Source organism: Semicossyphus pulcher, unplaced genomic scaffold (assembly GCF_022749685.1).
Source record: "Semicossyphus pulcher isolate SPU_LCO1_2020_fin unplaced genomic scaffold, fSemPul1.0.p SCAF_5, whole genome shotgun sequence".
NCBI lineage: Eukaryota > Metazoa > Chordata > Actinopteri > Labriformes > Labridae > Semicossyphus > Semicossyphus pulcher.
Window position 1 is genome coordinate 31,523,969 of NW_027211726.1, and position 12,956 is coordinate 31,536,924.

General features: G+C 44.2%; 1 protein-coding gene across 1 annotated transcript in view; it reads right to left on the reverse strand.

Annotated features, from left to right (window-relative positions):
* Positions 1–12,956, reverse strand: part of thsd7aa (thrombospondin, type I, domain containing 7Aa) — a 155,784-nt gene that overhangs the window by 12,859 nt on the left and 129,969 nt on the right. Inside the window, exons 22-26 of the mRNA XM_069681280.1 lie at positions 10,298–10,443; positions 9,663–9,837; positions 6,243–6,416; positions 6,024–6,119; positions 2,092–2,174 (exon numbers count right to left, since the gene is read on the reverse strand). Of these exons, the coding sequence (XP_069537381.1) occupies positions 2,092–2,174; positions 6,024–6,119; positions 6,243–6,416; positions 9,663–9,837; positions 10,298–10,443 (674 nt within the window). The remainder of the gene's footprint in view (positions 1–2,091; positions 2,175–6,023; positions 6,120–6,242; positions 6,417–9,662; positions 9,838–10,297; positions 10,444–12,956) is intronic.

Consider the following 12,956-nt stretch of genomic DNA (forward strand, 5'->3'; position numbering starts at 1 on the left):
CGGCACTGACGTTACGAACGACATGGTATTTCATCAGTATCTATGTGTCAGCTGTGTCACTGACTGGCGTTCTGTCGATGCCCATCCATCCCTCCAAAGGATAATAACACTGTTCTGTTCTCTCTATGATCTTCCTCATTTTGAAGCATGAAATCATCTTTCCTTATTGTCTCTGCTTTGCTGCTTTGTGTTCTCAAAAACACAAACAAACCCTGAGCAGCTGCTGTTTAACCTGCAGTGTTTTAGTCCAGGTGTGTTCGGAAGATAATTGAAAAGATTAACAACAAGCGCCAACACCAACAGAGTCAGATTAGTGTGTTTTTTCACTCTCTTTTTTTTTTTGTCTGTTCTGCATCTTTTTTTCCTTTCACTATCCAGCTGCTCTGCTCTCATCCCAGCAGGAGGTCTGGGGCTCAATCAGGCCTTCAGCAGGCCTTCTTTCAGCCACACTGCAGGTCTGCACATACAGCTACTGGGCTCTGAACTGCTGATTGATTTGCCCTGTCATAGATGCATGGCCATAGACTGTATGTAGGGAAAGTACTGTAGGTCGCCTCTGGTAACAAATTGATGCCAAATCAGGAGTGTCTTTCTTTTTAATATCCAGCAGGGGGAGACTCCACTGGATGCAAAAACAGGTCTGATTATTTGGCAGCAGATTGATTTATTACCCCTGTAACATTTTCCTCACCAGTTTTCGGACTCGATAGTTTTAAGTCTTCTTTGATACAGAGTGATGTTCAGTCTGTAAATGATGGTCCCATTTAGAGTCCAAAAGACGATACAGCAGGGTATGCTTTAATTCATGACTGATCTGTCAACCACATTACTGTGTAGCCTCTCTTTTCTGTCTCTGTCCCAATATTACGGTGGCCCTGAGAGCTCAACGCACAGCGACTTAAGAAAACACATGCAAATACACAAAACACAAGCAAATTAAGAAAACATCTTCATCAATTTGACAACACATGCGCAGCATTTAGAAACAAGCAGCAAATACAAAAATGCAGCAAATACTTTTGTATTTGCTGTGTGTTGAGCTCTCGGGGCCACCGTACAATATGCCCCTGGCTCAAAACAATTACATGGAGATGGTCAACATGCAAACTTCAAGTTAGAAAAATGAAAGTCCACCAACCAATGGGTGATCTTCTTCATGCATAAGTAACATTGGTTTTAGTTATCTGCAAGCGACTCAGCTACAAACCAAAGTACGTTTGTTCAGATTAACAAACTGACTCGTCATTTGATTTACTTCATACAGGTAATGACGTGTTGTATTTTGGTGTATTAGGCTTGTGTGGACTGCAGAGTCATTACTGGCGCCACCATGAGATGCTAGCAGAAGCTTTCAAGCACCAAACGACACTACGAGACACTGAAAGAAAAGTCAGTTATTTATATAGGGCCAACTCGTAACCAAAAAGTTATCTCAAGACAATTTACAAAAAGAGCAGGTCTAAACCGTATTCTTTGTTTTACTATCTACAGCCGTGAATCCACCATGAGCCAGCAAGTCAGAAGGCGTGAAGAAACAGCACCAAAATACACCAAGAGAAAAGATTCCAAAAGGCGCTCGGGGATAAGTTATGTAATAGATTGAAGATACATCTGTAAAACTTCTTTTAACTAGAGCGGGCAGTCAGCATGTGAGACAAACAAATGTAGAAACATGCACCTTTTTAACGTCTAACCCAGCTGACATTAGCAAAGCCAATGGGCCACCTGTGGCACAACCTTTAGTCCCAGTGTTGGCATCCGTCCAATTAATGGGACACTTATGATCCGACAGCTTAGATTGTTTCTGCATGTTAGGCTATGCTTTGAATTCAAGCTTGAATTTCACAAGTGAAACTAAAGCACTTCAAAGTGAGCGACTGTGTAGCCTGTGGTACAGCTCTGACTGGGAAATACTTACAGGTAATGGATCTGTTCTGATGACAACATGTGCAGGAGCAGGCAGGTGCATGCACGTTTACAAAAGGTTCATTCACTCAAGTCTACAAGAAGCTGAATGTGGCCCAAGAGCTCAAAGGATTTAATTTGACCCCAGGTGTGTACAATAATGTCATCACTCCATGTAAAACTCACCTCCGTGCACAGAGAGCGGGGCTTGGTGCAGGGCGGGTCACAGGACCAGTCAGCCATCGGCCTGGCTGTTGCTGGACATCCACCTGAAGAGCAAACACCAAACAGGTCAGAGTCAGAGTCAGAGGTTTACAGCTGCTGTTTCTGTCATCGTAAGTCTCTCAAAGCTTTGCTCCGAGTTTAGAGAAGCAAAAATAGAATCCTTGAGCAGGAACAATTGTGGCCCAGTTTTTTAACTGCTTTTCGTACACTTCTACAGTTTCTCGAGCTGGAGGCGATGAACGTTACGAGCAGCTGCACTCGGCTCTCCTGTCTCTCTGAAAATAACACTTAGATTCAGCTCATTACAATAACAGAGATGCTGGAATCCGACAATGAGGCCAGTTTGAAAAGCACTAAAAATTCAGCTTAAATCCCCAGAAGAGTTACGGCCCTGTTTTAAATGTATCCTTTGGCAGACACGCTGCGTGGAGGCGTCGGGTTTAAAAGCTTCCAGAATTGATTTAATAAGCATGAAATGTTATTTACTTTTCCCTTTATGTGGTGATTTACTGCATTAAAGCCAAGACCACTGCAATTCTCTGCACCTACACAGTAGCTCCTCCATAAAAACATCACACAAATGCTGCATTTGTGACCAAAACAACTATAAGGGGGGTGATGGGAGGGGGGTGCAGTGACTGGATAATGTTGGAAACCTATGAGCCCAAATCACTGGTCATTTGACAGATATCTGCCTCTCTGAAGTTTAATGATTATGTAATGCACCAGCAGCATAGAATAAGTGTGTTGTAGATGACTCTGTTCAGCGCTGGCAAAATGATGTCATCGTGTGGTGTTTAGGAAAGGTACTGCCAGCACTGCTTGGTTTAGTGTGAAAGTAAAGCTGCTGAAAGTCCTGTGTTGGTTGAGCCATCCATCACCCCAACCAACAACCCAAGCGGCCTCTTGACCAAGTCCCATGAGTTTCCACTGGCTGTACAACCAGAGGAGTTGTTTTGAGGTCAAACAATGAGTTGAAATGCTGATGCCTTTAGCTTCTGAAAGACCTCCAAGCTGGCTCAAAGATGATGTCGATTATTTATGACAATATTGCATAACTCTTTGTAGGTATATGAACGTATTCCGCCAACTATCTGCACGGATTCCAGCCAACACATCCAAGTGGGGCTTACATGGGCTTGGGTGGACTGCAACTGGGCATGGGCTCTTAAGTGGGGTGGTGCTGTGGCCCACATGGGGACATTCATGGGTTGCAATGGGCTATCATTAAACAGCAAACATGGGTACTGGATGGGTCACAAGTGGGTAACATTCACCCCTAAGGGCCATGTATGGATCGCATCGAGGGTCCTTCATCAACCCATCTGGTCTAACCCATACTGGGCCTCTTTAGGAACTGAGGACAACACTGCTTAGGCCCCAGTTTGGGATCTGGGCCCCACATGGCTGTGCTGGATGGATCCAGTCTGCTGCTTCCCCTGGACCAAAGCAAACTGTTGTTGCTATGGAATAAAGTGCCTGGAAGCAAAGGCAAGAGCTCTTAATGACACTCCTGGACTACATGAGGGAGGATACTGTTTACAGTGTAAAGGAATCTACACCCTCTAAAGCTCCTGACTGAATGCACAATATTGTCGGTAGGTGGGGTCTAATTTAATCACGTGTTAATCAGGTTCATCTGGGGTTTTGTGGGAGGGAAAGGCTATGTCAGGTAAGGAGGGTGGATTCCCACAGTGGATAACATAAGCTGGATACCGTAGACATACAGTGCAACTGACACTGATTCCAGACTTTCAGAGGAAACGCACGTCTGCAAAACATGCTAATCTGTCGGAGCTTCTTGAATAATTATTAGGGAGGGATACTCGGAGAGAGAGCTCATTATGCATGTTCAGAAGGGTGCTTCCTGTGAGGAACATTAACAAGAAGAAAAAAGCAGTGTGCCAGGCAGATCCACCCCACATAAGCACACCATCTGGAGTCATGGCTGCGCTGACTTTACCGTTGGACTCTGAGCTGAGCGTCGTCTGATCTGCCATGACTCCAGGCCATAACGTCCGATCCCCTGACGAGCGGAGCTCATTCATACAGATATGGTTTACCACCTGAGAACTGGGTAACAATGTTATGAGGACTGAGCTTAGCCCTGACAAGTGATGGGCAATGGGATTAAACACTCACTGTGGCGCTGCTGTGGATTAAATACTCATCTGCTTACAGTTTCCTGGAATTCTCTGTCAACTGATGCTTGGAAAGCTATCTGGGATACTCCAGAGTCAGACAGTTTTAAGTAACCTCATTCAAACTATCACTCTTCCCCGAGCAGCTCAACACCTCATGTGTCGGAGCTGTGCGGCGGCGGCTGAACTCATTTAGGTCACATCCGTACTATTTGACTGGAGCCGGGATTACAGACGGGTTCACACAGGAGGTTTTAGTCGCTGTGTAGAGGGTCTAATTTGACTGATTTCCTCGGTAAAAGCAAAAACGGTCTACTTCTAAACTAACTCTGGACCGGATGAACTGAGAATCCTTTAATATTTGGATGAAATATGAAGCCAAAATTAAAAATGTCACCTAAGCAGGATGGTACAAAACTCAAAGGGGATGTGTTTGTTTTTGATGAATACAGACTAATGTGCATTTATGGAACCTGGGAGCTTCTAGTCACTTTTTCTCGTCCCAGATTCATGTATTTTTAAACTGTAAGCTCATTAAACCCTCATTAAGCTCAGATCAGAGGGAATAACTCTTCATTTAGTAAAAAAACAGTTTGGGCCCGTCAGTGAGGGTGACACTTTTTTGTTATTTCTGCCACATGCTGAAAAGTTTGATTGTTGTTAGGGTTATGGTTAGGGTTAGGGTTAGGGTGTCCATTAAAATGTTTGTTTCAGTAATGGTACAAACGAAAGCTGTAATATGTGACAAACATTTTAAAGTAGTTAACAGTGATTACAGTATTTTTAAACCTTGGTCCAAATGACAATTAGTTACCAAAAATTTGTTTTTTATGAAAAACTGAGAGGCTGTTTTTATGCAGAACCAGCTGTTACATCGCTCTCTTCAAAGCCACCAGACAACATTGAATGAAACATTTTACTTCACATAGTACAGGAGCTTCTGATCTACTGTTTCCTCGGTCTGTTAGTTTGTTCGTCTCATTCTGACACTTTGGTGCTTTAAATGTTTAGTCTGGCTTCAACACAATTATTCGTTACACACAATAACACAGACAGGGCGGCTGTGGCTCAGGGGAAAGTGGGCAGTTTGATCCCCAGCTCCTGCAGTCTACATGCCAAAGTGTCCTTGGGTAGGACTCTAAACCCTGAAGCCACTGGTGTATGACGTGTGCGTGAATGTCATGAGTTAGATCCCGCTGAGCAGGTTGCAAAGCATCCTCTGCCCTCAGTGTGTGAACGTCTGAATGTGACATGTAAACGTGTTTTTTTTGCAGCCTGTTTCTCTTATTGGAAATCGTTGGGCCGTTTCAGTACGTTTGCACCTGTCAGCCATCGTAATGTAACAAAAAGGTCTATCCCTGTCTGGATCCTATTTATAACTCTGTCTGTGAAGGTTCTCAATCATCCAGGTCGTTGTAATTCTAAGCTTAATCCAAAAGGCAGCTGGAATTGAAGTTCTTGAAGATGTTTCACCTCTCAGCCGAAGAACTGAAGAAGCCTTTCAGTGAAACATCTTCAAGAACTTCAACCAGGTCCAATTGCCTTTTGGATTAAGCCTAGAATGTTTTAACTACTTCGCCTGTCACTGCCAAAGACAAGTAGTTTTAGTTGATGTCGACCTGAGGACACCTGTAAGTAGGATAGCTAACTTTTGAGCAGTCTAAGTGCAAAAGAAGTCTACTCTGCCAAATCAGGTCCAAAATCCAGTTCACAGTCACTGCCCATTAAGAGCCAGAGCTTTATTATGCTTACCTGTAATATTTAGTCCATCTGATCGCTGACACCAGACGAGTCGAGAAGAACCCCTCCACGGTCCAGTCCTCCACTTGTACTCAAAACACTGGCCGTCTGCAGGAAGAGCAGGGTCGTGACTTTGTTCAAAGCTTCAGAAGCAGTTAGGCTCATACTGTAAATAAAACAAGTGTACTTCTGTAACATGCCTCTGTATAATCACTGTGGTGTCAGACTGACCTGTACATGGCCGAGCCTCCAGCTCCTGTTCTGGGCACTGCAGCAGGTTCTCTGGATCCTGGGCCACCACGGCTCGGGATCGGACCTGGACCGAGCCGAAGCCCAGGTCGTCCCCGCTCACGCAGCTCAGCTGGCACGGACTCCAAACAGTCCAGTCTGTCAGGTAGCACTCTCCTGCAGAACAAACAGGAAGTTCAGCAACCCAAACTAAAATATGTTCGTGCTGCATTTGAGGAAACTCACCGTTAAACTGAATTCAATAAAACAAAACGCATGAGATTGTTGAAAATATGTTTCATGTCAAAGCAAAGAGGGAAAACGAGCAGTTACATGTTTGAACGTCTTAACGAGTTAAAAATGGATTTCCAGCCCGGCAGCCGAGTCTCACTCCCAACTCGTCAAACATGGCAGCTTGGTCACTTGCCCAATGATGATCTAAGAGGGGAACCCCCGAGCTACATTTCTTGCCGCTGTCATGAAGCTTCATCTTTTGATGTGACACTGAAGTCACGTTATGTAAGATGAAAAGCGTGGAAGTCTGCTCGGGGTGGCGTCAAATGAATTTAAACCGTAACCACGATCTTTTCCTTGAACATAAACAAGTGTTTTGATGTTGTTGCAAATCCAACGTTTATACAAATTAAACATAATTCTCAGCCGGCTTTAATTTGAAAATCTAAGCGGACATTTCATATTATTTATTATCGCACACTTTTGAGAAGAGTCTGGCTGCAGACCTGCACTCTCCCTCCGGTTCCTTTGCAGGCTCCGTCAGGCCACCTCCTTTGTCAGGACAGGAAGTGACACATTAGGCCTATTATACATATTAAGGTGTCATGACATAAAGAATACACTTATTCTTTTAAGAGAAATTGAGGTTAGAACTGTTCCTGCCCTTCATGTGTACCAACACTGTTCTAAATTAAAATATTTACTGGCCTCTAAAGAACTTCAGGTTTACAGCACGAGGAGACGTTAGCTTCTACAAAGTACCAACAGTTGTCTGTTTTTCATATTAAATGGAGCTGACTGCAGTAAAATGCTGAACTATATTATTTTTCAAAGGGAAATTCTGAATGAAAAGTCTGTTTTTTCAGAAAGAGGAGAGAGCCTAAGCTCCAACTGCAGACTACACGAGGTGAGCTTTATTTTTGTGTACATTTATGTAACTCACTCCGGTTTATCTCTCTTTTACAGAATGCATTAATAACGCGTATAAATAAGATACTGTTAGCCAGGCTAATAGTAGAACAATTGAAAGATAAATGATGAGAGCGCCCAAACCGGAAGAGTCTACACGGTTTTATTTGGTCATTTCCTGCATCGATTTCCTGTCCTGACAGCGGCAACGGACCCGACCTGAGAGTGCAGGTCTGCAGCCGAACTTTTCTGGGAAGCCCTGCACGAGCAAAACTGATGCTAGATTATAGATTGTAGCGTATGGCCTCAGACCCAGCTGCTGTATTTAACGAGCTGGTAATTAGCAAATTGCAAATGGCGCAATCAAATAAAAAATGTCAGCATTTGAAGTGTAATAGTCTTTAAAACATTCGATCTTACTAGGCTGTCACATAAGGATGTGACACGTGTCATTAAGGTATAAACATTCAGCTGTCACCTTCACTCGCTGACAGTGGGACGTTGTGCAGCTGAACAAAGGTCAGTAACACTGCAGTGAAATCAATATGAAAACACCTGCTCTCATATTTTCCTGATCCATTTTTCAGAACAATCGTCTGCCCAGAAGCAAAGGGAACGCTCTCTGTAAAATAGGTCACGCTGCTCTCTGTAACGTTTGGGCTGATGAGCTCGTTTCTGCACTTTCAATTAATAAAATATCCAGTAATTAAGCACAGATATGTATAATCACATTCACTGTGGTGGAAACCTGTTTGAATAGACGTCTGAATGGACACCAGCTGAACCGTATCTGCGTCCTCTTTGACCTCGTGGTCCTCTCTAAGCCTATTACAGTTCATCAAGGGCTGATTGCACCCACACACAATCCAACCTGGAGTACTCAGTTTAAGTATCCACACTTGCACACATGTTTCTATAAATACTGCACACACACACACACACACACACACAGCCACACACACACACACACACACACACAGCTGCCGTCACTACAGACAGAGTTTTGGTAGCAACTGAAAGGCTTCCACTGAGGTACACAAACAGCCATTATGAGCTCTGTAAAGCTCTTCGCAGCCTCCCACCTGTGAACATCAGCGCTGCTTTGTGCGGCGTTTTGTGAAGCTCTTGAAGCTCCTTCAATCAAACACACTCAACAACAAGTGCCCCGACTGTCAGGTCCTTCTTGTTATTGTGAAAACCTGGGCTGAGCAGTGTCGGTTGTAGCAGGAAAACAGGCGGTAGACGGTCGTGTTATGTTGTTGCATTAGTTGAATGTTGAATTTCTCGGTAACATCAGCTGGTTAAACTGGGCGGTAGGGCTGTCCCTGAACAATGCAAGCCTGAAGCAAGCTGGTGTTAAAGACCGTGCTGAAGGCAGGTGAGGTAACGTTAACATTTCTGAATGTGTCTGAAGAACCAGGCCCGTGGCGGAACATGATTTAAACAGTTAAACATCGTCCCTCCCCAGCTTTGGGCCTCTGTCTTTGCTCCTAGCTGATCACTACCTTCCTACTAAGAGCTGAATAATGGTCATAAGTCTTTTTGGTAATGTGCATAAAACAGGTACTCTGTTACACTCAGTGCAACATCTGCACTGGAACCTGAGCTAATGTGCAAACTGAACAACCCATGACAACATGGGCTTCACTGTGTGTGCTGAACACCTACATCTTTTTAGGTTTCTATAACTCACAAACAGGAGAGATGTATTTTATATAACCAACCCATAACAGACTACATCACATGGATAGGTTACCCACAAGGCCTCCTTTGTTTAAGGCAAAGGCTGAGCCGGTAACACAACAGACACAGCAGACAGGTCTGAAGGACACTACGACAACAGACAAGTTGCAGCTCCCAGATGGATATTGAGGGTTTTTTTCTGCAGCTACCCAACCAATGAAAACTTGGCCGACTTGCACTCATTAGTGGGGAGCTCTACTAGACAGGGTAGAGATTAATCAGTCATCCCCAACTACCTTAAGAATCTGGCTCCCTTGTAGGACGTGTCATGATAGCTGATATATTGTTTACACCATCAATGATCGGGCTGTCGAGCAGTTGGACCTCTGTCAGGTCATGCATGCTGTCCAGCTGCTGAAATCTAACGTAAAGAAGTCAAAAGCTGTGCAGCTTCATATTCTTCCTTTCTCTTTATGATTAAGCTCACAGAAGTCCTCCTGGATCTCCATTCTCTAAGAGCATAACATTACATAAGCTTTGTTTTCTTTAGCTAGCTTACTGCTCCGGGACCAGCCACTCACTGCTCTGCGGTCTTACCTGGACAGGGAACGGTACAGGCCTCCTGCAGAATGATCTGTGGATCTCCATCCACTGAGGGCTCCAGATCTCCACACAGCTCGTCATCCACCAGGCTGCTGTCCTGCTGACCTGAGCCATCCGACACGAAGCACGACACGTTCCTGAAGCGCAGGCCTTCTCCGCACCTCGCCCCCTGGTGGAACAGAAAACATTGATGTTTATATTAACAGTAGATTTGCTTGTTTTAGACGCTTGTTTTTAACTTCTTTTAACTCTTTTTTTCATCTGGCTGCAAAAAAAATGAATAAAAACAAAACAAGAGTGAAATGTATGTCTTAGGAAGTCCAGCAGCGTCTCAAAGTTGTTATGGAAACAGAGGGAAGGGCAAGGGAAGCTAAGAATATAGAAGAGTAAAGGACCTAAGATTGACCCCTGAGGGATGCCATGCGTCTGATGGGGAAAAGATGAACAACAACAGAAAAGATTCTAGTAGACAGAAAGGAGCATAGTAAGTTTGGAACGGATCCTTTTTGCCAACCAAATATGTAAGAAAAGGATGGAGGGGTCTATTGTGCCAATTCTGTAGGGAAAGCGCTCAGACAACTGGTTGATTGTGATGCAGAGTTCTGACAGACAGCAGGATGGAGGCTGACCTCAGACTTGCACTCGGACCAGGCGCTGTATCTCCAGCTGTAGCAGGGCTTCACCAGGCAGGGCTTCCACTGCTCCATCTGGGATGGACACGGCCTCCCGTCGCCCTGGGGAGCCTGGATCACTGTCCGCCTCCTCCACAGCTTGCCTGCAGAACAGCAGATAAGAAAAAAGAGATCATTTATTCATGAGGACGTTGACTGGAATGCTGAAACTTGACCGGCCCATGGCTCGAGCCTTGTTAAGATCAGGAAGACGGTTGGGTCAGAGCTGCTGGAAGGGTGTGGGCGTATAAAGTGGTTTGGAATACGTTATTGTCCGTCAAGGTGACCTCTGGTTCTTTCACCTCTGGAGCCGCAGCAGATTCTCAAACCAAAATTATAATGTTGGAGAGTTCATGTGGTAAATTCAACATCTGAACGATTCCACAGCTCTAACTCAATCACATTTTAATCAGTTAAACTTAAAGGGGTATGACACCAAGTTTACACATTGAGGTCACTTTACCCTTCACAGGGAGTATTGAGCATGCAGAAACAGCTTTATAATGTCTGTCCTCACTCTGGATGGACATTTCTCTGATGATGTCGTGATGATCTTGGTTTGGACCAACGAACGAATGAATGAATGAATGGAGTCCCAATGAAACCAAAATAGTTGACTACATTTTCATTCAGGTATCCCATGCTTGCCTACCCTTTTGATTTGTCCCTGTCCTCGCTTTTCTCATGGATTTTCAATTCCCACAGCCCCCCCAAGAATGAAAATTAGAAGACCGCCTCTTGATATTTCTATTGCCATATTTGTTAGTAATGCACTATTTGTGATGACGTTTATAAATTAAGTATTTGTTACACATATTTGTCAATCGAATCGACAGAGAGAGCGAAAGAGGGCAGTCAGGGGCAGTCAGGGGCAAACAGGGGCCCGTCTGTACCACAGTTTTCCAGCCTCCCGTTGTCATTCTGTTTTTGTAAACGCCAATCAACACCCACCGAAAAAACCTCCTAGTGTTCTGGTTTTACGGGAAACACGTTAATATGAGGAACGTTTCTCCCTCCATACACAAAGTGGTCTTGTCTTTGTGATCCGTACAGTTAAAGCTCACTTAGACTGCGTAATAATAATAATGACCTCCCCACCTGACTTTACTGTACACATGGACGAATTTCTCAGTAGCTTTTTTTTCTTCTGTCTCGTAATAATTCTACCCATTTTCTTCTCTTTCAGCTGAATTAAACTTTGGTGCAATTTTGGGGCTCCATCGTCTGCCCTGTGGCCACGTTTCATATTCATATTTCTTTGTTGTGTTAAAATGAAACACACGACTGTCTAAGGTTGGAGGATACGAGTGGGGAGGAGGGGAGGAGCGGCCTTTACCAAATTCACTCTGCATTTTAACCACGAGCCCCCAGGGGAGGCGTGTGAGAAAACTCTCAATTAGCTGCCGTCTCCAGGGAAGTGCATGCGGTGTTTACCCACTATAGCACCTCAAACAAATACGACACTCAGCGAGAACACTTGCGACGCAAAATAGAAAAGTAGGCCTCGGAAAATCCTGGAAATTTGTAAAATTTAAAATACATTCTGTGAAGCACAACTCTGATATTAATGTTTCAGAGTAAAAGCATGCTCTTGTATGCAGACACAAATTATGAAATTGTTTTGATCTGCTTCAAAAGGTCATCCCGGGAGCTCCAGGCCTTTGCAAATAGATCATTAACTCCCATTCTTAAATACATGAAGGATTAATTGGTGTAATCCCCAGTGTTGTTATTGCCAAGCCCTGCAAAACTGCACTGAATGTCGAACACTATCAGGAACAAGTCCCAGGGTGACGATTCCCCAGCAGCGGGTCTCAGCAGCTGCCAGCAAACAAACCAACGTGCATGAAGCTCAGAGGGAGCAGCCAAAATCCTCTGTGACTATCAAACAATGGGCCCTATGCATAAGAGCAGATTCAATCTGTACGCCGAACATGGGAATGACTTAACTGTTGCATTCAGTCATGAAATTGTATTCCCAACGAAGACATTCCCAAGTGGTCCTGTTGTAATAGTCCTGTACAGTAAGCCAGCTTCTCTCCACATTAGGAAGCACTTAAATGGGAATCCCTGTATTTTAAGCCCGGGCCCAATTAGGTCTCAATGACTAATAGGTACCAAAAGTTCTGGGATCGATCCAGTAAATTACTCATTTCATCAATTCATCATTATCTTTGGGGGCAAATGAGCCCGATCAAAGTGCGTCCACTTAAAGTTAATGCGTTTGCCACTGACAGGCTCAGATTGTTACTCTGTGTGTCTGACAACAGAAAGGATCCCGACAGAGAGACAGAGAGAGACCTTTAAGATGCGTTTGTTCTTTTTATAACCACAAACAGTCGTTACTTCGCTCTTTTTGAAGCTGACACAGAAATGGACCTGTCAGAACAAACGATTTCCCGCTCCAAAACTTGCTTCATCAGCTTGTTGTTTTGTTTGTGGGCGCAACTGCAAACAACTGTGTTGGATCTGAACTTTTTCCAAGGACCGTCTCATAATCGTAACACTGATTACCTGTGTGCTTACGACCATTTACACTCTTAGATGCCATTGGAACTATTTGTATTGTACATTCTTACTCTGTCCTGAGCATGACTTCACACATTTCAACCGCTGC